Source organism: Sycon ciliatum, chromosome 2, assembly GCF_964019385.1.
Source record: "Sycon ciliatum chromosome 2, ocSycCili1.1, whole genome shotgun sequence".
NCBI lineage: Eukaryota > Metazoa > Porifera > Calcarea > Leucosolenida > Sycettidae > Sycon > Sycon ciliatum.
In genome coordinates, this window is record NC_088644.1 from 30,174,111 (window position 1) to 30,200,517 (window position 26,407).

Consider the following 26,407-nt stretch of genomic DNA (forward strand, 5'->3'; position numbering starts at 1 on the left):
GTCTCAGCGTTGTGGCCAGCTTACATGTTCAGTTTAAACAATCAAACATTCGATAAAGCTTCATCAATCAGTGACCAGCCGCATACGCTAAAATTGATGTTACTTTATGATGGTCCTCGACGAAAGCAATAGTCATTCCAATGCACAACATGTGCGCGTAACTTGTGCCTTTGGCAGGAAAGGTGAAAAGTTGTCGTCGCAGTCCAACCTAATGATAATAATGATGGGTGCCGCCACAACTAGTATGGATAGCTTCAGCCGATTACTAGTGGCCTCGAAAACTGCTTTTTAGAGTGGAAGACAATACTGACCAGCCTACATGTAGATGTATACAAGTAGCTGAACGATATAGGATAAACACTGGGACCCTGACAAGACAGAGCGAACCTGGCATGTGTCGATAAGGTGGAAAACATTGCTCCGCTCCCAAGTGGTCCCCAGCTCATAACTGTGGCAACGCAGTAAACAATATTGGATGAAGCCTACTGATAGGGCCGTAATGGTTAGAGAGAGAGAGAGAGAGAGAGAGAGAGAGAGAGAGAGAGAGAGAGAGAGAGAGAGAGAGAGAGAGAGAGAGAGAGAGAGAGAGAGAGAGAGAGAGAGAGAGAGAGAGAGAGAGAGAGAGAGAGAGAGAGAGAGAGAGAGAGAGAGAGAGAGAGAGAGAGAGAGAGAGAGAGAGAGAGAGAGAGAGAGAGAGAGAGAGAGAGAGAGAGAGAGAGAGAGAGAGAGAGAGAGAGAGAGAGAGAGAGAGAGAGAGAGAGAGAGAGAGAGAGAGAGAGAGAGAGAGAGAGAGAACGGGAGAGAAACTGCGGGAAGTATAGAGTAGGGAAGGAGACATTCAGGTAGGCAAGACAGCTGGTCTACATGGATCTACATGTACATGCAGTAGTAGTGTATTTCCAAGCTATGCTATGCTTTCTTTTATTATCTGTTGGCCCGTATGGCTGGCTCTTTTACATGTACATCTACATGTACATCTGACTTACAAGTGTAGTCTAGGAGCTGGAATATGGGTAAGTTGCCACACAGGGGTGTGAACTGGTCTCTTCGCGTACAACTTACTTGACTCCACTCTTTTATCTGTATTTTCCTCAATATCGGTACGAGCATTGCTGCCTTCTCGCTGTGCACCAATTTTGAATCATGACTAAGCTATGATGGAAAAGTACAACGTTCAAAACAATTAATGCCATCACCATAATAGTATGTATATTACACAAAGGAACACAATGAAAACCTTGTATTATGCCTATTAGAAATCTATGGAATCACAAAATTTGGGTGAGACTGGAACTGGTTCACTTGTAATCATATCATACAGTACTCTGCCACTTGACAACCTCCATGATCCGACCTAATCGCGGAAATCTCATCCAGCTGCCTTTCATCAATTTTCATCAGCGCAAGTGCCCCTGTAGCTGTGCTCCTGCCATCTGTGTTGCCCAGTAACCAGGCTACAATGGAATAGTGCCACGGCAAGGCTACAGGATGTGACACGCAGCAGTGATGGTGTCTCCTGGAACGCAAAAAAAAAACAGACTGCTTGTCACAGAGTGGATTGACTCGATCGTACGGGATGGATCATGCCCACGAGATTTTCGTACCTTGTTTTAATGAGACCCACGGGTAGACTCCCCTGTCTCCACTTCGAAATATGCAATTATTTTTTAAACGTCGAACTTCATCACGCCTTAACTACAGGTTTACACTGCCGGGATTGGGCGAACGAAGTAACGTTATTTGCATGTTGTTTGTCGGTGGTGACATGTTGCTATTGTTAGCTGGCATTTATCAGGGGATTAGCCGCTTCCACAGCCCCAGTTATGTCTGCCCAGCCCAGGCAAATGAAAGACCAACCTAGACCAAGCCATACCTAGTGGTGTACGCTGCAGTACGGCCAGCTCCTGTAGATATATCACCATGCAACAGGCACTGGATTACTCGTGTTCGCTCTACTGGCACGCTATCATTTACTCACTCTGGCAGAAGAGTTGCCTCAAATATGCCGTCTTCGGCTTGGGCTCTAAGCAATCCTTAGCGTGTTGATGGCAGAACAAAAAGGCCCAGTAAGAGGCTGTTGCTGAAGGCTTCCGCGGTCGACCGGCATGCCACTTGAGCCTCTTTTCTCCTTTTGTCCCGCAACTCGGTCAGTTCAAGTTCATTGTCTTTCTCCAGCCACTAGGCTGCAAACGGTCGAGTGCTGGTACTCAGGACGAATACGGATCGACGAGGACTTCTCAGGATGCCAGCGAAGGTCAGCTAGAAGGCTATCTGTAGTGTAGCAGATACGTGGGTCAGTCGCCAAGTCCGAACCTCCATGCCCATGGCATCTATACATCAGAGTCCGAGAATATCCTGCATCCTCTGACTGCTTACTGGCTAAGCGTGTAGCCCAGATCGCGCCTTTGAACAAAGAGCCTGTCTACTTTTCCGTACACTTTGCTGACCGTTTACTGGCGGGACTCGTAAGTCGGACCTTGCCTCGGCGAACCGTTGCGTCTCCGCGCACAACATCAGGCGACCTAGTGGCCACATCACACTCACGCACATACCAACAGCCACACTTCGTGCGAACACAGATTGCAGCAGCAAGAGCAGTGGTAGCAGTAACAGCAGCATCAGCAGCACCGCCACTACCACAAGGCACAAAGTGCTGCCGTCCAAAGAGGACAGTGCTGTTTGCAAGCGAGCGCGCGCACCGCAAGTCTCGGATGTGCCTTTGGTCTCTGTCCCCAACAGTGGCCATCCGTATGTGTGCGCTCTAGCTTCTTTCTTATAGTACCGTCCTGAACTCTCAACACTGGATACGGATAGAAGGAGTATTGGGACAGGGCTATTGGATATCCGGAGCAAATATTGCTCTTTGCGGAGAGGTGATTTTGACACACCAAAACCAAACCTGTGTGGCCAACGATGTGTTTCTCACCTCGTCGTTCAGCACTATTGCTGCTTGCAGTGTACATTGTATGGAGAGGATGCGACGTCGCTGGCGCGTATGGAGATGACAGAGTCGTCCAGCTGGAACGCCTGGGGAGGGTAGAGTCCGATGAGGCGGAGATAGCGACGCTTCGAGATGAGATCTTACCCATGCGGAAATGGAGGCAAACGCATCCTCCCCTGCGGCCCAAACTGGGTCGGCTAGTTCGCGGGTATCTGGCGAGTCTGGGAGCTGAATCCTGCCGCCCATGGAGGCCCAAGACATGCAACAACACAGTTCTAGCCCTGGTCAACAAGTTCATTATGGATCACCAAGAGCAGCCAAGAGAAGTACGGGAAGCAGGGCCAGGTAGAATAAAACGGGCGACGGTGGAGGAGCATCGCCCCTCCTCGCGGAGTGATAAGCACCATAGGGTTCGTCGTCATCTTAGTAGTTCGTCACACGATGAGGAATCGTATGGGACTGGCGAAACACTGTCCTTTCGGTTCTTCAACGCAGTACCAGATCAGAGGAAAGTGTCTGCCTCACTGATACCGAATCAGACGGGTTACATGCCCGGAAGAATGAACTTCACGAGCGAACCGATCGAGTACGGCGAAGAGTTGGAGGATAGCTTTCCTCTGATCTTGGATGATACGTTCGCCGTCTCGGCTGCTACAGGTAAGCTTGCCAAGTCCAGTGTTGTGAACGCGAACCAGTTCCCGGCATATCAAGCGGTGTCTTTTGTCCGCCGTGAGCCTCGCTCTCCTTCGCACTCCATTGATGCACAGCACTATTCCTATTTCTGACTTCGTACGAATGTGGTGAGGTTGTGCGGCAGCTCTTTTACGTTGCCTTGTCAATGTGTGTTCAAGGTCACCGTTGCATGATAAGTCGATCCTCCGTCGTAGCCTTGTTTGTCATCAGGGTGTAGTCTGTGTACTAGCAAGGAAATAGTTCAACCCCACTCCTGCAAAGTCAAAGCTTTGGCGCTCTAACGTGCGCTGTTAGCTGAACTGTCACACGAAACATGGCACACGATTGCTTTCTTCCATCCCCCGTCCGATCCGTAGATCTGCAGCGGTGCCTGCTGTAGCCCTGCACTACAATTATACACACTGTCACAATAAGACGCTTGGGTCACACCGGCGAAGTGTGGATTGCAGCATTCTGGTGGCGCTCTAGCAAGGATTATGCCCAGGATTATGGCCATTTTTTTGTTTGTCTTCGCACAGAGCTGTACACATCCAATGTTTCCGCCAGTATCTTCGAGATACCTCGCCGTGCAGAATTCTTCATGGTCTCGGATTTGGCTGGCAACACGCGAGCGCTTCATTCGGCTATGGTCATCTTCAATCTGAATGTGAGCTACCACACCAGTTGGCTGTTCACCTACAATGCGCTCTACAGCGGAGTCGGAAATAAACTGCTCTCCGGAGTAGGTAAGAGACCTGTCCACCCGCGCCGGAGCTTTCTCGCCGGTACATGTACACTGTTGTCTTGTGTTGTAGGCGATGTTTTGTCTGTGTTACCAGTGCAGTGTGTCGTGCTGCTGGGTAGGATGCTACTGCGACGCAAGCTCTCCGGGCCGAGTCGAGGTCGACCTCCGAGTCCCCGCCTCGGCGCGTGAACAAATAATTGCTGTTGTTGTGGACGTCTGCAAATATTCTGCTTCCTTTACCAGTCATGTTCTGTATGCACGCAGGGCTATTGTGTAGTCTGTGATGGCCACTTGGCAAAGTACGCAGCTCCAACAGAGCGAAAGAAAGTAAACGACCTGGGTGTTCTTTGACAGGTCATACCGAGACTGCAAAGTGGTCTGTCTGGAAGCGACACACATCGTTTAGTCCGAATAGTCGTGAGCAGCAGTTGCGACGCGCATCTAGCCTCCGACACGAGCACCGTCGCGTTCCGTCAGTCGCGGGTAATAATCAGACGCTCCTATGCGTGCGTTGGGGAAGCAGGTGTGTAAAGACAGTAATCGTTTTTATATGAATACAGTTTGGAAGTGCTTGCCTCTCTCTTCGCCATGTTGGAGCTGGCAGCCTGTTGTCGACTGCAGCAGGGTCTGAACGTAGCGACTCGTTCGTGTGCAGGATATTGTGCGTCGTCTGTTTGGATGAGATGCGCGCGCACACTGACGTGTCGTTGTAGATCATCACCCAAAGCGGAGCAATGTAGCAGGAACCTGGTCATTCTGCGGTTATACAGCATTGCCATGACTGTGTGCAATGACAGATGCCAGACTGCCATTGGCACGATCCCCCAGTCTTGAAACCAGGCACATTATTATCTGTGGACGTCAATTGCATGAACATAGAGATTGAAAACAGTATGGGATGCACTGTATATTGTCAAAGTAAAGGTAAACAAAACAGGATAAAAAAAATACTGCTTTCCATCAAATTTTCTCAGGTTCCGAACCACAAGAGATAAGCGTTTTCACATTCCTGGCCTATGCATAGCTACTGTATCTACTTCCTGTTTGGGCACTATTATGAAACAAATTGTCACCATGCCCCCTTTCCCACAAAAAAAACTTGAGAAGGATAACTTTTTTAAAGATGATACTACCATACTTCACTTGACACTAATATTTCATTTTTGACAAACTTCGCTGGCGTAAACCTCATTAGTCCAGCTTTCTCACTTACCAAAATTAATTGGTTGGGACATTTTGCATCACGCATCATCAAGTATATACATGCAAATGGAAAAAAAAGTTTCTTGAATACCCATATATCCTGTCCCCATAATTATGTCCCTCTACCATCTGGTGACTGCTGGTTTGGCAGGACTTTGAAAGCAGAACACTCTACATGTACATGTGTACTGTATGCACTTAGAGTCGGTATTCAAGGAGATCATACCTAAAGAGTGTTTTGTTTGTCAGAGGCCCAGGTGTGATGTTCAATTCTTTGTTCAACACCGAGTCCTGACTCTTTGCAGAACTGAACTTGTCCGACTGAACCGTGAACTGCATGTGCCTTCTTTTTTTACCTAGTTGAAGACTTAAGCAAAACGTGTATGTGAAACAGGCCGACAAGACTGCCTGCCTGCGGGTAATGGTGGCTTGCAAAATTCAGCGGAGCATCTTCATAGCTGAACCCTGCTGGTCCAGTGCATATTGTAACCAGTACCGATAGAGTTGACATGTGTGACCAGCTGTTCCTGCCGCAGATCTCATTGTTTCCTTCAGCAAAAGTGCAATGAAATGAACTAAGAACATAACATTGTATTGGTCAACCTTGTCGTTCATGCCTTGATTAGACGTGCTGCTTTTCGACGCCACCAAGTTCGGCATTGACTACAGTCTGCATCGCATTGCTCGCAACATCACCCTCCACCAAGGACAGGAAGCCACCCTTCAGGAGGGAATGTATGAAGTCAAGGTGAGAATGAGAGAGAGAGAGAGAGAAAGAGAGAGAGAGAGAGAGAGAGAGAGAGAGAGAGAGAAAGAGAGAGAGAGAGAGAAAGAGAGAATGTCGTTGCAGTGTATCCAACTTCCTCGCACTACAATCACAGGCACTGATCAAATGTAGATATTTACAGGTTTGACAAATGCTTTGTCTTGAGAGCCAGGAGTATCCATGTTAATCATCCAAGCAGGTCTGGACGGATAAAGGTGATATGAGCGTAACAAGCTCTGATAAAACACTGAAAACTCACCCACGTATTCAATATATTTGGGGAGGGATTACGAAATATTTTGCTGCGCATGAAAATATGAATGCTATGTAACACGTGCATATCCATCATATTTTGTGTTGTGAGCAGGTTGTCCCAACAGACTCCGTGAACTCCGTCAATGCTTTCAAGAATGCGCGCTCACTCGTTGCGCCTATGTACATTGACATTGACATTCACGTTCAGCGCTACACATATCTAGTGCTGAACGGAGACACCACTTCTCAGCGATACCCGCCTCGCCTCACCACCATCCCCAACGTCGAAGCCGGAGTGCCGCCCGCATTTCCACCGACGCTCACGCACATACTGAACTCGGATCCTCTGGGACGTCGGGTCAACGTTTCGTTCAGCAACAGTGCCAAGTCGTATACTCTGGAGGCCGGCAAGGGAGTGAAAGCGGCTGTTCCCGTCCAGCGATATGATGAGATTGTGTTGACTGATGAATGCTTCAATACACCAGGTATAAGTCTATATTGCTACACAGGCTATTTGTGATGACATCACACGATAGTCTAACTTGTGATTTCTTGACCGTTTGGGGCCAATAAGCCAGGAAGCAGGAATCTGTTTGTGACTGTGGATATGAGCATGCAGGGTGAACGGTAGTCGAGATTCCTTTTGTTAGTTATCTTGGTCGCACTTTTCCAATGAGTTTAAAAATTCCTGCTATGTCCTGGGTTAGTTGTTTAGTTCTCGGATATAATGATGATGGGACAAAACGGTTGTACATGTTCTCTGTGAACTTGTGTCCCAGGGGGTGGAATGACCATCATTCTGTTAGGACATCGTGTCCATTTTTTCTGTCACCCAGATCCTCTAGTTGAGAATACCTTATTTTATTCTATGTATGACTTGCAACATTATGATGCAGGATATGTCAAGAGTTGGAGTGTCTCACTCCCACATTCACTCACTTTTGGACACCAACTTTATGCAGAAACACACGGTGCAACAACAGTAAGACGTTTCTTTTCTGCAATTACGTAGTGTGCAGTGACAGTCGTTCTCAATTTCCTTCTGCCTATGTTTTCTTGCCACAGAAACGTATCGCATCCCAGTGAATATCAACGTCCCGTACGTTGATGGGTCGTGTATGGTCTTGACCGATCGCAGTCGTGACAACAGGCTGGAAGGATTCTTCGCTTGCTGGCATGACCCGTCGCTGGCCATTCATCCGTCCAAGGCGTGGATATTTACTTACAATGCGCTGACATGGTACAACGGCAGCATTGGTAAGTCCCTGTTTGTTGTTTTGCGCCCAATATGCTGATATGTTGAAAGCTCCGCAAACTACTAGAATGAATGGGCTTCTGTACAATGCCATGATTGGAAGAGTCGATGTCACTTTTCAATAATTTAAATTGTGTTTAAAAGTAGATGCATTGTGATTTTGCCTATAGCAGGTAATAGGATAATCAAATCTGTCTGGAGAAAGTCCTCCGAATTTACTTACAAACTGTCAACCGGCTTGAATCGATAACACTAAACATTTTAGGACAGATCGTGTGTTTCATTAGAGTTTCATACTATCTGCAAGCAGTCCTGGCTAATATGAGATGCTAGACAGTTGGCCGTACATCATCAGTGTAGTGTGAATGCCTCCAGAACATACAGTATGCAGAATGGAAACAGGATCAAAGATTTTGAGATATCTATTTTGACACAAACGTACTTTTCACAAAAGGGGAAAAATCCGCAATAATACTGAACAGTTACATGGCTGGACGGTATTCCCATGAGTTCCATTTCAGCAATTCTCAAGTGCTCTGTCAACTTCAACTCTAGTCGTGTTACATTTCTGGGAAGAATTCCAAGCCATGCTGCATTGTGTAAGGTAGAGGGAGTTGTCCTTACACATGACCTTTCCTGCCCAGAGCCATCTCCAGCACTTGTAGAGAGAGAGGGTGACTGACACTACTAAAACTAGTCTGGCAGCTAAATCATGTTTTAGAATGCTGGGCCAGTGTCTCCAAGGATATTATGCAAGGATTATGTGAGAGAAGAGTATCAAGTGTCACACAGAATATCAGATTCTGATGATACCACAGTAAATTCCGCTGCCTAGATACGCGTGTCACAATATTATTATGTCCAGCACATTGCTCTAAGAGTTGATGATCATCAAGGCTAAGTATCACCAGGACTTCAACTTGTGAAGAAATAATTGTGTTAGGAAATGAGGAATCATAGGCAGTTAGTGATTTGCACTGCTACAGCACTCTAGTATATCTGAGACAGTCTCAAGGCCGAGCGCACTGGTACTGTCAGGGCAGAGGGCACTGGTAGTGGTACTATGTTTTAGCACCGTAGAGATATTCCTGGGCTAATTGTATTAGAATGGAGATGAGGAGAAGTGCTGTCTCTCTATGTGCACTACAAGCACTCTCCCCCCCCCCCCCCCTATCCTTTACATGCCGAGCTTCTAGTATGGTTATGAGCAAGGGGAGGATTGACTTAGCCTGAGACCTCCTTGCAAAGTCCTTGCTTCTGCACAGCAGGGGGAGTGGGACATGCGTCCACCAGTAATGTTTCACCTCCCCCAAAAGGATGCGGTCAAGTCCCAGTTTGCCACTGTGCAATGGCAGGCTGTTACCTTTGACATGCTTATCCTCTTCTCATGCCGTGGCATGATTCTGGTCAACAGCGCCCACTGAAGGCTAGATGTACGACTACAGTTAGTATGCCAGACAGATGTACAGCAAATCAGTGCAAGCATAGGAATGTGGAGGCGGAGAGATTATACCTTATTTCCCCTTCTCAGTATGGGTTAACCACCAGCACGCATAGGCTTTAGTTTCTGGGCTTCCATGTAATTGGTGGAAACTTTTGTGCCATGGCCCTTTAATTAGTTTTACCGACACCATAGCTTAGAGCATTGCTGGCCTCAAGCGAGGGTCCCTGGTTAGAGTCCTGGTGGTGACAGTCAATTTTTTCTTCAGACTTTTTCCCGTTTGCAACTTTCCCTCAAACCTATGAATAGCATTCTGGTGCTGATACTGAGTTCTGTTGCTCGTCGCGAAAAATATTGCAAAGTTACTTGGAACATAGTCTACAGTGCTCAGACAGGCGGTCAATGCTCCAGGTTAACCTGCAGTGTTATAGACCCTCTGAGATACGTAGATAGTTTTAAAATTCATTTTTGTGGAATGTAAGTGTAGTCATTCAAGGGCAGGCGAAGTCCACACAGGCTCAAGATCACATGACGTGCAGGAAGCAGAACAAAAAGACCTTGGACAGGTTTCTAATCCTGGACCAGGGTATCTTGAGATATGTGTCCTAGGAAAGAGAAGAATTATATGTATCGAGGATTGGCTATCACCTGTTGAAACAGTCGCTGCCCTCACCTTAAAATGATGAGAATGCGATCCATACCCTTGCCCATGATAAACGAAGCCAAGATCAGCTTTCGCTGAGTCATGCCATACGAAATTATAGTGATCAATCTGAGAGTATCACCTCACCCCCCCCCCCCCATGGAAATCACATCCTCTGTATGTCATTATAGCGGTTTTGCTTCCCTTGTTGCAACATGTCATCAGCACTGAGAGGGGGGGGGGGGGGCAGGGAGGCAGAACAAGGAAGTCCCCTACATTTCATGTCATATTACTCTTGCTCAGTGCACTGACAGTAATAACCTACTCAGCCCCTGGGCACGGGATCTTAGAGCAGGAGAGGAGCAGCTCTCCCTTAAGTACTTGACGACGGTGTGTACTGGCAATACAGGCAGATTACTGCAGCCCATATTTAGGTCCCTGCACCAGAGCAGAGCTTGCGCAACTTTGTGCTAGAGAGCATCTTTCATTACACTCATCCTTAGGCCCTGGCCTGGCGGACATGCAGTGGCTGATGGTTTGAGGAGCCACTTGGCAATAAATGTTTACACCCCACCATCCCGCATTGCTGGGCAGAGAGTTAGGTCATTTGCCAGGGGAATTACAACCACAAGCCTTGCCTGCTGGTGTTTTAACATGAGCAGATGACAGTCACTACCTTCCTGCCAAGAATACGAAACCTTGACTGAGCAACATCCACACCAGTGCCCTGGACCCTGGAACCACAGAGAGTCAGTTCAGACTGTGCTAAGTGGGTGTGTGCAATGCCATGTCGCCTCAGTGGGTAGTCCCCCATATTCATCACACCATTATGAACATTGCCTCAGATGGCACAAAGCGTCAACAATAGGTGTGAACGGCGTGCTATTGCTATCTAGACACATGTGTAGAATGCTAGTGACAATTGTTCCCCAGTTCATCCCCTATGAACTTATTGTTCACTACTCCTGATTGGAGTCAAGTAAGAGGTTCATCTATGTGTACCTGTAAATGAGATTCTCTAGTCTTGGGCGGGAAGACCGGGTAACAGAAGGGTGTTAGGAGAGAAGTAGACATGAAGTCTGATCATAACTTCCCACCCAATCAGTGTTATTGGCTACGAACACTTAGCCCCTTAGTCTGCGGAGCTGCTGGAAAGCTAGTTGATCAGAACGACCTGCTGGTTCAGGGTGGGGCCTGCTGCTGGCATCGTGTTGATGTGAAGGATAATCTCGCCATGGCATTGTCACTGGTGTGTAACCAGTCCTGGAACACTTGTGACTTGGGTCTAGTGGTACAAGACCCGGGATGCTGTACAGAAGAATGCCCAATGCCGTGTCCATATCCAGAATGGTGCCACCTTCTGGTGGCTGAGCGACAGTGGTATGAAATTAGTTATTGCCTCTACAGTGCAACGTGATCAAGTAATCAGACATTTCATGGAGTATCCCTGGCTACTACATCAGTATGCGCTAAGATTAAAAAAAACTGCTAACAGCAACCGTACAGTACGCTGTGACTGCCCTAGCCTTTTGGGACTCTACTGCCTCTCTGGGATCTCTAGGCGGGTGACACTTTCTAGCACTACAGCTGATTGGGTTCAAGTGTTTGTGTGCGTCATGCAGTTGTACAGGCCCAATATGCTTGCAGGGCAGTGGGCTGCGTGGAATGCCACCTGGTCGTTGCTGCCACACTGGCTGCTTTGCATAACAGCAGCATTGGCAGTTCTAATGGTGGATATCGGGCATTGGCATCAATGGAAAAACTCACTCCTGGAATGCACCACCGCACTCCTGCTCACTGTCACACTTACAGTACTGATGACCTGGTCCTGCTAAATGTATCCACACCAACCCTGTGTATCCACACCAACCCGGCTTATCCACACCAACCCCGTGTGTTACATGATCGTGAACTAAGTGTATAGTCAAACTTCTGATTTCATAAGATGAGTCCAAGGTCACATCCTTGGCTGCAGTTTTACACAGATTGCTTAGCTAGACATCAGCCCATGCTCAGTAGCACTTGTTGTTTCCTGTCAATAACTGCGCAAACGTAAACATTTGTTTGCTCCTGTCGTAGGGTATGCAACCCTGTACAGCAGTAGTGAGGAGTACAAAAAGATACAACGCCTCTATCGATGGCATGGAGTCTTACCGATGAGCGATTCAGACCCTTCTTAGATGGCAGAGATGTTCCAACCCAATTTCCAATGTTGCGGTGCATGTTGACTAGGAGTTGACACCAGCGCCATTTTGAGATTGAGATGTTTTCTACACTTCACACTCTTTTAAAGAACTGGTCTCATATTTCCTATGATGTGCTTGTTTCGGCTTTACAGAGATCATCATCTACAACCCTATGGTGAGCTCTGGCGACTACAGCCTGTTCAGTATAGCGCATGGACTGTCGCTCGGCCAGGGAGTTCCCGCTCCAGTTGACATTGGAACCTACACGCTGAAGGTATGTAAACAACTCCCGGTTTTCTGACTATAGCTCTGTGCTGCTCGTACGTGTGGCAGTGCGAGTCAGTGTTGTTCATTGATAGGTAGAATAGACACCGAGGACGCTCGGTCATTCGCACCGCTGTAACCTCCAAACCAACTAGTCGCAAGCCCGTGCTGGGCCTTACAAAATCACCGCCGAGGTCCGTACTCCTATTTCGTATAATTATCTCATTGCATCTTTATATCCTATACACTTTATGCTGAAGCTCCGCAGTGTGAGCATATTGCACGATACTGTGCGTGCAATGCTGTTTGCTTACTGGATAGACTTAACCAAATCATGACGTGTGCGTGTGCTTCTATGCGTGTGTGCGTACAGGTTGTACCTACTGGCTCCGTGCAGAACTCTGTAGACTTCATGCGGGTTCCGTCGCTCATAGAGCCGGTCGTCATTCAGCTGCAGAGTCGAACAACCTACTTTGCGTCCATCCAGGCGACACAAACTGCAGGGAAGCCCAGCGGTCGACACATTTCCGTGCCATCTATGGAACAGAATCAGGTAACGCTGAGTATTATAGAACCGACGACAGCGGCAATCCATACCAGCGGGAGCTGTCGGGTCTCTCCAGTAGGGCCTCTCCTTCTTCTTGCTTGTGCGCTATCACTATTTCTCTCTGGGAGATTTGCGTAACATCTGTCACTGATCTATGTTATATATCCGTTCTTTTGTTCCTGTGTGTTGCGTCTGTTGTCTCTGAGCTGTATCCTCCCCAGGTGCGTGCTCACTCCTACTTGTTCTATTATCAAGTCCTCATTGTTGAATTTTCTATATCACCCAAACTAGCACTTGATTCAAAATATGCTAGTTTACATCTTGAACATAGGCAACGCTTGAGAACAGACAGTGATTTGATTACCTCACTGATTATTCACCCAGGAGTTCCCTGGTTTATCTCTTGATTTTCCCCCTTTCTTTCCTTGCCGCAGATTTTCCAGTAGCCAGAGCGACACTTCCCCTAAGACGCTCCGACTTGATTCTGCGATTCGCATTCTAATCATCCACAACTGCCATTGCTTTTATCTCTTATTCTTATCATCCACAATTCACAACTGCCATCGCTTATCTCTTTCCTGTTCACCTTGAGTTTGACTAACCGTTTGGGCACAGATCATTTTCCTGGCAAGAAATATGAAGTGCGACAAAATTGACACCAGATCTAGAGTGGTCGGCTTGCGGTGATGATGGTTGTAAAGCTCCTTGAGGGACAATAAATAACTATGTTGACAGTCTCTGAGTCTCATGGGTCCCTGGTTTGAGTCCGGTGGTGTTAGTTTGTATACACCATGTTTCCCCGTCCAGCCTTGATTCATAGAGGGTGGCGGCGTTCCTGCGGATGCGGAAAACTCGCCTTACAGCTGAGTCTCGCGCGACCCGTGAAAATTTCCCCTTCCAATCCCGTAAACCTTGATTCGTGAACTGGAGCTCCCCGGCATGCGTTAGTTTGTAGATACGCCCCAGCAGCCCGGCTAGCGGCTGTGAAGGTTCACAGAAAGTGCGAGCTTCGAAGTGTAAAAATGCCGGGAACTGTGTCCATTTGGGTCACAACTGCACCATACCTTTGTGATTGAAAAGATGTCCTTGCTTCGAGTCCTGGTTGCGACAGTTGAATTTCTTCCTCAGACATGTTTTGAGTTACGCTGATGAAATTGTTTCTCTATTCTCTCCCTACAGGAAACATCCAATTTATTTTTGGAGAATCCTTTGTTAAAATAAGTATCGCCGAAGTCGCACCAACCTCTTCTTCGATCTTCACATTGTTGTGCCCGGCACGGGCTTGCGAATTAACGTTAGGTTTGAAGGCAACAACGTTGTGAATGGCCAACGGTCCTCAGCGCTTGTTCAGCACTTAATGAGCGACACTGACTCACGCTGCTATCTGGTGTTCACGAGATGTTTGTCGCGCTAGAAACGGAGCTTCTCTGTAAGTTTGTATCCCTGGTGATGTTTGTGCCTGGAAAGCACTATACAGTACATATAAGTGGTGCTTTTCAGGCACAAACTTCCTCAGCCTACTCAATCTCAACTGATGAGGACTGAATTCCCCGAAATACTGTGTATCGAGCAGGGAGTGGTGCTTTCTTGCAGGTTTGCCGAGTGGAAGGTGCGAGTGCTCCTTGTGTGCTCCGGACGGCAGTCGTGAGTCAGTCAAGAGAGAATTCGAGTCTGCAGGAAAAGCGCGAGTTCCCGCGTAGGGATCAACACACAATTCCCCACGTATCGCCGAAGTTGCACCAACCTTTTGAATTAGTATGACTGTCTTCGAGTATCCAGCCGTTTCCCTTCAAGTGAATCCCATTTGCCTGTTTCTTTGCTGCAGTCGACAGGTGTTTTTTGTTTGTCACTACCTTTACAATAAATGTGATATTCCCTTTACATCTCCCTCAAACTGAAGAATATGTGAATGCCTGTGTACTGTTTTCCAGTATACATTATTTTACTCCAAGTGGTATCAGGTTGGTCTTTGGGACGGCTAGTTCCTACTGAATTCCAGGCATGTTGTACATGTACGTACTTCATAGCCGTCAGTGTGGTGAATTTGAATGTGACATTAATCATCATAGCCACGCACAATATGACTGCTCTGCAGCCTACCAGACAGCACAATAAACAGCGGCGCGTGACCTGATGGAAAGGAACTTTTCGCACCCTTTATCATGCTACCAATGCTGATGTAAAAATGATAAAGGAAATGAACGAATGCCGAGCACAGCGACATTGTGTTTATTTTGCCCGTAAAAGAGGTTGTATATCACAGTGAAAGTGCTAGGCGATATACATGTAGAACTGACAATCATGTTACACGTGAAAACTAAAATGAATTTCCAAAATAGAACAACAGCGATACCAAAACGCAACCAATTAAGCTTAAACTTGCTCCTCCGCATGCACTTGCGCATTTAAGCTGGTTCATAGCTTGCCTACTAGATGTTCTCTCCAGTTCCCACTTGCCAGATCATCGATCCTTTTAAAATCCCCTCTATTCAAGTCCCATTCTCATTGGTCTCGGCTTTCGCAGAAGGCAAAATCCCGTGACACCTATGCTGCATTTTGTTCCATTCTGCACGCGCTTACCTAAGTTGGATTGATGACGGTAGTTAGTACTCCTTTTGTTTTGGTTTCATTGTACTTTTTCCTCCTTCTTTTTCTCAGTTTTCCCCACCATGGCTGGTTAAAATCGCCCGCATCACATGTTTATTGGCACTATGTCATCGTGATTGTGGAATAATAATAATATTATTAACCAGAACGTAACCAACCAACTGCAGTCCTCATTGAGGATCAGAATCTTTATGGGGACTGTTCTAAGAGATCAAAGTATTAGTAGAGCAATGACCATAGTGACAAAAATAATTTAATAAACACAACAAAATATTTTAACTCGGATGGTGAGGCACGGAAAATTTGTAACATGGGTCTGGTTTAGTTGGTGAACTCGATCGCATAACTACTTGTGCCAACATTTTTCCTTGCTACAAAGTATCTGTGTGTTACAGTGTAACAACAGTTACAATAGCGAGAGTTCCCAGATTGCCTAGAGTGATCAACACCACACGGATGGAGTATTAACACGAAGGCAGAAGAGAACAGAGACAACCGGCTAGGTCATTGTTGTAACGCTGCGTTTCATGCACATGGCAAAGCTAAGGCAATCCTCAGACAACTGATAACCTGTACATCATCTGGGTCCAAATTAATACCCAGGCAGGTAGCTAAAACAGGGCGCGCAGTAAAGTGCGAAAAAGCAGGTGGCATAGCGCGCAAAGGTGCCAAAAGCCAGACATTAGTGTGACATTTCAAGTGATACGTTAGTTAGAGAGACATGGTGCGGATGGTGTCGGTTATTACATGGGAGGTGAACTAAGGAGGGAGAGAAGAAGGGGTGACAGTCAAGTTACTATGGAAGGAAGGGACCCCAGAAGTTGCCATACTTCTCGATGGCCGTCTGGCAAGCCAATGGTGATGGATGTCCCCTGTCGGGATTGAAAACGGTTGCAACCCACGCTTCGTGACGCTCCTGCATGTGCTTCAGTATAGCCGGCTGACTCTCTGCAAGGTCGGTACGTTCCTCTGGATCTACTTTGATGTTGAACAAGCAATTTTTCTTCTGACAGTTTGCCACAGCAGGTATTCCGCCAGCAGGTCTTGTCTGGTTTGGGTATTTGGGACCAGTCCATCCTGCCATCTGCACCTTTGAGACGAGTATCTTGTAGTCACCACTGATGAGGCCGGGGCTTAGCGGAATCTCGGTACGCGGTGATGTCATGTTTTGTCCGGACAGAACTGGCCACATATCCAGGCCGTCTACTGCCGGAAGCTTTGCTGCCTCCGCTCTGGTATCGTGTTTGTCCACGCCGGCGAGAGAGCAAAATGTGGCATACCAATCGGCCAGTGCAATGTAACCATCGTACTTCTGTCCCCGAAGAGCAACTGGGATCATACCGCCGGATGCAAAGGCGTTGACTCGGATACCACCTTGCCAATTCGTCAGCTTTCCACCCCGGAGCGGGAAGTTGTTTGCTCCGCCACCGGCATACTCTGGACCGCCGTTATCGCTGCTCACGACGATAAGTGTGTTGTTCCACATGTTCCTCTCATGCAGAAGCTGGGTGATGTTACCCACCACCTCGTCAAGGAATGCCAGCATTGCGTGGTAGATCCTGCGATCAACATTCGGAATGAAGCTGAGTCGATCGATGTAGCTCTGTGGCACTTGCAGCGGTGCGTGAGCAATGTGTGGAGCGTAGTACAGAAACAGCGGTGTGTCCACAGGATGGTTGGTTAGTATCTGCAACAGTAACAGCACAAGAAGCAACCAACAAACACTGAGGCCCTGTCACGAGTAACTGCTGCAACACCACCAACCCATGTGGCCACTGAGTCACCAGACTGATCATGGCATGACTGTAGTGAGCAGGGCAATGCTTGGGAGCCTTCCCAAAGTCAAAGATAGAAACGCCATTTCAAAACTTTCGAAATCGTCTTTTTAGTAGGCCTGAGTCGGGTAACATTTTCTTCGGGTATCGGATCCAGGTAGTTTTCCACGGGTAGCACGGGTACCCGATCAGGTAATGTTTCCATGGTATAGACCACAATGCACACCGGCCCCTCCCCTTACACCATGTACACACTGGGTAGACATGCGTGAGTTATGTGTACACGTGCACTGTAGACCTCTCTCTCTCTCTTTCTACATGATGTCATCTGCGACTTCGGGTTTTTGGGTACGATTCGTTACCCGTCTACCCGAGGTCCTCACAGGTAGCACGGGTACCCGACTACCCATGCACACCGCTACTTTTTAGCCTGTAGAGGGCAGGGCTGGTGTGGGCAGGCGTTGATCTTTACTGAGCCGGTAATTTCCCGGGAAATTAGGAACCATTCCACATAAGCTTCAAACCCCCAGAAATGGTATATCGGGCTACATTTCGTCCTGAGAATTACAGTGGCGAAACACGCGTGCTATGCTATGAAGAATGGGTTCTTACATCAACCAGACGTCTCTTGAACAGCTCCTCCTCGTACAACGTGCCATTGAAGCCACTGGCAGGTCCATCGTTCATCCAGAGATCCGTTATGTTCGAGTAGACCTTCTTGTTGAACGTGCAAGTACGCGGAGCCTGCATACCCGGAAAATGGAATACTAGTGTGAGCACACCTAGGGTATACATGTATGATGTAGCAATGGTTGCACTGCAGTTACGTAGTCCAGTGCCATGCACATGTCGTTCAAATGTGAAGTGTGTGGTGAAATGTGCATCGGCTAAAACATTGCCCATGCACGTACACGTGTACAGGTACTACTGTATCAATGGTACGTCACCCCAGTACAGGGGCTACATTGTATGTATCCACTCTTGACTGCACGCGTATGTGATAATAGTCTGCATGATAATGAGTGTGATGACGCTCTTCCAAACATATTCCATCACTTTGATCAAGACAGTCTGTAGGCTTCTTTTCTCTTCACTCTGTAATACTCACCGCTTCTGTATAAAAGTCGTTAAAATGATGGAAATATCCGAATGTAGTGTTGAACCCTCTCCCTATTGGTGTATGATCTGGTGTGGCCATTCCAGCGTCCCACTTTCCAACGTGATGCGTGACATACCCGGCAGCCTTCATTTTAGATGCGATGCCAGTCATGTTGCGAGGAATGCCTTGGAATCCGGAGACGGGATCTTTAGGATTGTTCGAGTCCGGTCCGTCATTGACCATGTTGACGTGTATGGGCAGTCGACCGCTCATCAATGAGCATCGAGAGGGCGAACAGAACTTGTAGGCGTAATGCTGGTCTAGTTCAAGTCCTTGCTTACAGAGCGAGTCGAAGTTGGGCGTCTGCACTTCTGGAGTGGGTGTTTCACGATGGTAGCCGACGTTTGCCCACCCCCAATCATCCACCAGGAGCATAATGATGTGCGGCTTGGTTCCTGCCGCCGGTTCAACGAGTCTCTCCCCATTGACTCCATTGCCGACTGCCAAAGCGATTACCGCGATAACAGCAGCCAAAACAGAATGAATGGACCTCATCCTCGACTTTTCAGTGAAGGAGTTCGTGTCTTCATCAAAACAGAGTGATAATTGGCGGGACGCCTGGTACAGGAATATCAACTCACGGAAGTTTGTCCGTATAGTTTTTTTTTCTTTCCTGTGCCTTTACAAAGATCCAAGGCTCTACAAGGTCTGGCCTCGAGTCAGCTGCGTGGTCTACTGCCAAGTAGCCACACATGTACAGCAATAGTCATTCTGTACAGCTCGGACACTCGCGAAATCATCACGACATCAGACACGTGAGAGAGTTTGTACCATGCAGTACCATTGCCAGAATAAGGTCTCCGGACAGCTCAAACTTCACCCCTTTGCTTCACACGAGGGCAGCATTGAGCTACTGCATGTATGGCACGATGACAACACTCCTGCAGCTAGTCCTTGCTCCTTTCTTTTCTCGCGAGCCTTGGTGTGGGTGTTAGCATCATGGACAGGCTGCTGCTCGATGAAAAGTACATGTCATGCTTACCAATACCTACATGTTCATTGTCAGGAGGCCTTTACAGCTACAAAACAGAATCGTATACGCGTGCATTCTCGTTGTGTTGTAAACCAAGCAGAGGGTAGATGATCCACCCGTTATATCCAAAGAGCCTCGTAGATTACCCTACTTAGACTGTACAATCATCATGTACTTCCTCTATCATTCCACTAAACTGAACAGCCTGAAGACGTTGTATTTCTCGCCGGCCGAGCGCAGCGAGATAGGCGAGAAATGATTTCTCGCGGAATATTTTCAGTTGCAAATATGGCATCTGGTGTGTTCTTTATTGTCGCTTCTTTTCCTGACTTCTTCAGTCAGTTTTGAGTCTCACCAGTGTCCCTGCCCTCCCACCCATCATTTCTGTGCATATGATCATTGCTTTTTTCACTGTTTGCCGTGATGTGCTTGCCATGCCTACATGATGGCTAATCACCATTGGGGATATACACCCGGTTTTTTCCCTCACAAATGCGTCCGTCGGCGCGAGGGTTTTTCCCGGCTGGCTCGGTCCAGGAAAATTAATCTGACGGTCCCAAGTGGTTCTGCATCATGGCCTATTTCTGCTATCTTCTGGCACGCCTATTCTATCTGAGACACTCTGTTTTCAGGCCTTGCTTCCATACCTCACTCGTTATCCCGTTCACATCTGGCTGCGGCCAACTACCCTTCACCTGTCCTTGTGTGTTGTCGCTATTGCTGTCTATGTCTCTGTGTATGCCAGTATATGTGGAGCGAGAAAGGCCAGGCGATACAGGCCAGGCGATACAGGCCAGGCGATACAGGCCAGGCGATACAGGCCAGGCGATACAGGCCAGGCGATACAGGCCAGGCGATACAGGCCAGGCGATACAGGCCAGGCGATACAGGCCAGGCGATACAGGCCAGGCGATACAGGCCAGGCGATACAGGCCAGGCGATACAGGCCAGGCGACAGTCATGTGTTCTTCCGAACGTAAACCTCGAAATCCCGGCAACTCGACCCATCACCACGTGTGTCAGGTGAAGCTGGGTTTCTCTGATTGCCTAGGCTATCTAGCTCGTGGCGGACAATGCTCGAAAAATTGCAGATTCTGCTCGAAAAGCAGTGAAATTGGCAGAACAATACAAACAAAATTACTTCAAGCACTTCCTTGAACTATGCTCCGTTCCATTTCTTTATCCACATACCAAACATGCATGAAACATACCAAACAAGCATGAAACATACCAGCAAATTTGAGGGTACCAAATTCAGTGCCAATTGTTCTACCGGCATCATCTGCCAAGGGCTAGTGCTGTGTCACCCGGTAGTATTTCCTGGCACTTCTACTGTCCGCTCTTCTTGATATTTTAGTAGGGCCTTGTTTGTTAGTGAGAAAAAAGTTCTAAAAAAACCAATGAGTGGTCCTCTAGCTGGGAGTCTGCTTGCATCTGTTTTCTGGTAAATGCGGGCCCCATTGTTCTTACGGCGCTCCGAAAGAGCGATGGCGGATGGCGGATAATGCTCGAAAAGGTGGCAGATTCTGCTCGAAAAGCAGTGAAATTGGCAGAACCATGCAAACCTTATGGGGGGCAATTCCTCGAATTCTGCTCCATTTCTTTATCCACATACCAAACATGCATGAAACTTACCAGAAAAAGTACCGAATTCTGCCAATTTTTCTGCCGGCATTATCCACAAAGGCCGATCCGAAAGTGACCGCAGATTTCTCTCAATCCTTTCCCTTTTCCGCAATCCGGCCATCTGCATGGTTACCCCATAGCATGAGTCATAACATGGAGTAACCAAGATAGGAGGGCATGTTGGTGCCTTTTTGGGGCAATAGTATTGCCCCATACCAATAAGCCATACGCCCTCGCATCTTGATTACAGGCAGGCTCCGGTTTGCCTTTCGAAGATCAGTCAAAAGCCTGCAATACTTATGACTTTGGGGTCCCGCTGAATATCACTAATGTGAAAACAAGTTGTGGTGGATAAACTTTCTAATGCACGGTGGATCAATCAAGGAATCATGGAGGGTAAGAGTGCTCAAATAATTGCAAGTATAAATATCTGATAGAAATGGTCGTGATCATTTGGGTTGAAAGTCTTAAATGAAACACCATGGGTGTTTGTGGGCTGCAGGTGGGCCTGTGGGGTCTTGGACTCGGAGAAAATAAATCAATGGCATGGATGATTGAACTAATCAAGTCTAAGCAAAGCAGATGAGTTTGGCCGAAATAATATGTAGGCGAACTGATGTAGCAGCGAGGAAGTCCTTGGCCACAGAGAAAACACTGACGCACAACAACGTAGTGTTGTCTGTGAGCAAAGAACGGTTTGCCAAAATATAATAATGTAAGGTAGTTTCCAGGTTAGTGACATAATCAAAGGCAAAGCAGGGACAGTAATGATTCTAGTGGCTACACTGAAGCTATAGCACGTGGAGGTATAATGTAACGTCAGCATACAGTTGTAACAAAGCTGGACATAATTTACCCTACAACTCGATTAGAGATAGGATAGTTCATTGAAAGTAGGTATGGAGGAACCTTGTACAGAAATTCTTTAGATCACTTATTTTCACTTTGAACTTGACTGAAACCTGCGCCCAAATCTCAACTCGTGCCAGAGATTGGGCTGAGGCCCTGTTGTAATGGGTGGGAGTCCAGGAGGTGGTGGCAGTCCAAGTTTCTTCTGCAGAACTTGCTCAGTCATGGACAGTGCACCTTGAATCCATCCCTGTAGGTTGCTGTAGGCTTCTCCGACGATATAGACCTCTTCCTCGAACAGCAGCTTGGCGACGTTGCTAGAGAGTTCGGAGGCGTTTGCACCGGGTTTCCACCAGTGCCATGCGGCTGGCCAATCCACAAGCGCTGCCGTGTACGGCTCTGGCACGTCCTCCACTGCCATCCCATGCATCATTGCCAGCTGCTGGCGTACAAGTCGTAGCATTTCCATGGAGACTGGCCGGCCGACGTTCTCCACGATAGGCGGCTCCGTGTTGCCAGTGAAGAGATTGGGCCGGCCGTGGAAGCCTTCCAGGCTAGCATTAGCTCGGCTCAGAGACTCCCAAATGGTCGTAAACTGCTCAGTGCAGTACATTGCCATGAGCAGAGAGTTTGTGTTGTTCTTGTTTGTTTGTGTGGGATGATCAGCCTGCGAGCCGAGATATAGCACTTGTTGAATAGGCAAGTTCGTATACAGCCAGCCACTCTTTGACTGCACTGGTGGCTTCCTCCACCATGGTGCATCATACCCCAGGTATAACTTCATGGCGTGCACGGGTGTCACCGACTGCCACGCTGGGTTGACCCTCAGCCCGACCCAGTCGATTGGCTCCAGAGCCGGACGCGGCAACGCGAGAATGACCTGCTTCGCACAGAATGCCCGACTGGCCGACAGCACTTTCTCGTGCTCACCGCAGTTTACCAGGCCAGACACGGGTGTGTTCACGTACACGTCCACGCCGATGTACTTTGTCATGTCGGCGAACTTCCTCACGATGTCTTCCATTCCTCCGGCGAAGGTTTTGTATTCAGAAGCATGAAGGAAGGTGGTATGTTGTACCTTCAGTGCAGCAGCATTGGGATTGTCCCAGAAATCAGCAAAGCCACTTGAATCAATGATGAGGTGCATCGCCTCATCGCTCATTCCTGCCAGCATTGCCAGCTCTAGCCATCCGAGGTCTTTCAGAAACCGGCCATCGCTCGTCTTCTCCTTCCAGGGATCCACGGTTATGTTGTCGTAGCTCGGCACCAGTTTGTGCACGTAGTACTCGTACAGAGAGCCGGGACCCGTGTACAGGGCCTTCTCGGCAGCGCTCAGTGCGTACACCGAGCTCACCTCCGTCACATTCGATAGCTGAGCGGCGGTGAATCGCCGACCTCGCAGTACGAACGGCAGGCGCGGGTCCGACGAGTTTGTGGGGAAATCGATGCTGGTGATGTTCAACACGGTCCTGATGAGATAGGATTGGACGGATGTGTAGTCCTCCAGATAGTGCATCGCACCCAAGTCAGCAGCAACATCCGGCAAGCCCGGCAGTTGTAGAGACAAGATGCGGCCGCCCAAGCGCGAGCTTGACTCCAGCAGGGCAACACTGCTCTGCGGGTAATGCTGCTTTATTCTCCACGCGCTGTACAGGCCCGATATCCCGCCGCCCACTACAACCGTATCATATGGTGTTGCTGTACACGTGGGGCAGGTTTCATCCTCGCTATCTCTGATAGCTGCCTGTTCTGAATTTTGACTCTCCTGTATCCATGACCTCAGAACTTCAGCAGCCTGGTCCAGATATTTCCGCATGGAAATGTTAGATTCGTAAACGTTTTTTTGCGCAGCGTGGTCATTTTCAAGGTTGGTGGATTTTCTATTGCCAGTATTGGTGTGTAGGTAGTGCCCTGGCTTCATGTTCTCATCGTGGTGTGAGCCATGCTGGCGGTGGTGGCTCTGTGGCCTTCTGACATAACTGCAAAGCCCTGATTCATCTGCCCTGGTCCTGCAATAGTACTTGTCAACACTGGCCTGCAATCCAAGGACGACCAGCACGACCACTAGAATGAATACCACTAGTCGACCAGCAGCGCAACAACGCGATGGTCCATGTTCCCCTCGTCCCTTCAGGTACGGACCTCCATCCGCGTTCTCGTGCATCACCTAGCTTGGCGTAACAGAGAGCTTCGCCTTCAGGTAGAGTATCGCCGATCTCAAACTGCAACGGTTTCTGTCAATTTGCTACTTCGCCTCGCATTCACCGGTACCAGAATGAATTGAACTGGAATTAGAAAATAGAAGACCAATAGTCTACCACATGGTGAGACCAGAACCCATGGAAGATTTCCCAGCAGGATACAAAGTCGGCGAAAGATGCATTTGCAGAGAATGCTTTGTCCTCGCCGAGCCAATCAAATTATTCCTCGCTTCGCGATGATCACCCGCAGGTTCATCGAGTGCTTCGAGTTCTCCTCTTTGTGTTTTCTTCTGCGCCGCGCCAGTACGTCCGGTCAATGCTGTGTCATGCCGATCATCAGCTACACATCACGGTGCAATCATGTGGAGCTGTGATATTGTTGATCACTCAAGGCGTAGTAACCATAGATCTGTGGCAGATTAGCCCACTGGCTGCAGGCTAAGCAGCAAGGAGACCGGCGCGAGGGAAACAGACAGTCTCGAACTAATAGTATTACTATTAAAATAGTAATACTTCGTTAGTCCAGCCTGCATCAGTCTTGAATGCTCGTATTCAGTGGTATTTGCACATTGCTTTGTAAACACATGGCTACTTCCCCTTGCTTGTCTAACCCCCAAGACGAAACGATAGTAGCCGACTGGCCGAAATTAAACACACACACACACACACACACACACACACACACACACGCGCGCATACACACACGCGCACACCCACACACACGCACACACACGCACACACACACACACACACACACACACACACACACACACACACACACACACACACACACACACACACTACTACTATCAATCAGCTACCCCGTGGGGTCACGCCGCCCTCCACTCAGAGAACTGAGCGCAAGGTGAGGGGCAGTGGCGCAAAACAAAACAGGAAGTACAGCAAAATGAATTGAAAAAAAGGAAATCAAAACAAGCTGCCATATTGATGGAAAAGGACTCACAAACAGAGGAAAGAAATATCACAAACCAGATGAACAGTCTGCTGTAGGTCCACTATAAGTATAACATGCAACGACTGAAAAAGGAACATGATGTTCTGTTCAACGTCTGTACGCGTACTGCTTCGGCCTTCATAAACCAGGAAAGCACAATCTTGAACTGGAGGGTGGGCACCGAACGTCCCACAAGGGCTCCACAAGACGAACTTTCACGAAACGACGAGGAGTGTGCACAGCAAGCTAACATCACTACACCATCGCCGCACGACGACTGGCCACTCAGGTCCAAACAACACGACACATCCACAATTCCAGCGATACACCGCGCAGGAATAAATTGCTGCGAGTGTGGCCTGTTTCCTTTCTCATCCAGGAATCCACTTGCTTTGCCGAACGCCACTGCATTGTTTCAGGCTGGGGATCGATCTGAGGGCTCGCCACGCCACTGCGGAGGATGCGGAAAGGACGCAAGAAGACGGTGACGGCAACAAATAATTACCCGCCCTGATCGTCAGCTCACTGAATGTCCTTCCGCGCGAGCTAAACCGGCTGCTAGGCATGAAAAGCCTACTGCCACTCAATACCCAGGGACGACCCTGACCAGAAGGCCAAGGCCGCCCCGTGGAGGAGGCCAACAAAGAGAAAACCAGGAGCTAACAAATCTGCTTCCTCTCCGCGAAAATTTTTTTTCCACACACACACACACACACGCACACACTGAAAACGCTTACACTTTACAGACATTTTAAAAGAAGAAATGAAGACCAAGGAACTACATACAAGGTACGCTATTGTCCACTAACACCACCAGTTACTTTACACTCAGCTCATGCAATAACATTACATGACACTGACCAACGGTACTGACATACTACACCGAACTGGCAATCAGCTCTAGTACATCTTGGATGCGCATTCCAACAGCCTTCCAGCTTGGACGGTTCTACGTTAGACATAACCATGATAACTAGGACTCATTATTAGGAGGGGAAGGTGAGCGCAACCAAGACAAGCACGAAAAGTTGAAAGGCTGAAAGTCTCAGCTGTGAAGGACGTTGGTGGATGTACATGTATGTCGAAGACGATACTGGCATGACCATCAGAAAAAAAACAGTCAAACCACAAGGACGCATAGCAACATACCACACAACATCCGTGGCGCCTATGTGTGGCTCTAAAGATTCGAAGATCGATTGGAGGGGAAGCTAAGCGAACATGAATTATGAAGAGCCGAACGCCTCGGTACTACAGTACAGTACTTCGACCAAGACGATTTAGATGGACAAAATAGGCAGCAGTAACGAGCAGCAGTTTCGCAAAATGTTATCGCATGAGCTG

General features: G+C 48.1%; 3 protein-coding genes across 3 annotated transcripts; 1 reads left to right on the forward strand and 2 right to left on the reverse strand.

The window, feature by feature from the left end:
• Window positions 1-2,089: 2,089 nt before the first annotated feature.
• Window positions 2,090-13,574, forward strand: LOC135809628 (uncharacterized). Its single transcript, XM_065323015.1, has 7 exons — window positions 2,090-3,598; window positions 4,153-4,359; window positions 6,188-6,309; window positions 6,695-7,067; window positions 7,648-7,839; window positions 12,260-12,381; window positions 12,745-13,574. The coding sequence occupies exons 1-7, from the start codon at window positions 2,914-2,916 to the stop codon at window positions 13,054-13,056; spliced, it is 2,013 nt and encodes a 670-aa protein (XP_065179087.1). The 5' UTR covers window positions 2,090-2,913; the 3' UTR covers window positions 13,057-13,574.
• Window positions 13,575-16,029: 2,455 nt separating this feature from the next.
• LOC135809629 (arylsulfatase B-like) lies at window positions 16,030-19,152 on the reverse strand. Its single transcript, XM_065323016.1, has 3 exons — window positions 18,409-19,152; window positions 17,913-18,044; window positions 16,030-17,212 (listed from the first exon to the last, which is right to left on the reverse strand). Exons 1-3 carry the CDS (start codon window positions 18,952-18,954, stop codon window positions 16,322-16,324), a joined length of 1,569 nt encoding a protein of 522 aa, XP_065179088.1. The 5' UTR covers window positions 18,955-19,152; the 3' UTR covers window positions 16,030-16,321.
• A 2,846-nt stretch (window positions 19,153-21,998) lies between these two features.
• LOC135810493 (L-amino-acid oxidase-like) lies at window positions 21,999-23,723 on the reverse strand. Its single transcript, XM_065323984.1, has one exon. It carries the CDS (start codon window positions 23,721-23,723, stop codon window positions 21,999-22,001), a length of 1,725 nt encoding a protein of 574 aa, XP_065180056.1.
• Between the last annotated feature and the right edge of the window lie 2,684 nt (window positions 23,724-26,407).

Coding starts and splice junctions, on each gene's coding strand:
- LOC135809628 (XM_065323015.1), top strand. CDS start 2,914: ATGTGTTTCTCACCTCGTCGTTCAGCACTATTGCTGCTTGCAGTGTAC. Junction 3,599..4,152: donor CGCCGTCTCGGCTGCTACAG/GTAAGCTTGCCA, acceptor GTCTTCGCACAG/AGCTGTACACATCCAATGTT. Junction 12,382..12,744: donor TTGGAACCTACACGCTGAAG/GTATGTAAACAA, acceptor GTGTGCGTACAG/GTTGTACCTACTGGCTCCGT.
- LOC135809629 (XM_065323016.1), bottom strand. CDS start 18,954: ATGAGGTCCATTCATTCTGTTTTGGCTGCTGTTATCGCGGTAATCGCT. Junction 18,045..18,408: donor ACGACTTTTATACAGAAGCG/GTGAGTATTACA, acceptor CCGGGTATGCAG/GCTCCGCGTACTTGCACGTT. Junction 17,213..17,912: donor TCAAGAGACGTCTGGTTGAT/GTAAGAACCCAT, acceptor TTACTGTTGCAG/ATACTAACCAACCATCCTGT.
- LOC135810493 (XM_065323984.1), bottom strand. CDS start 23,723: ATGCGGAAATATCTGGACCAGGCTGCTGAAGTTCTGAGGTCATGGATA.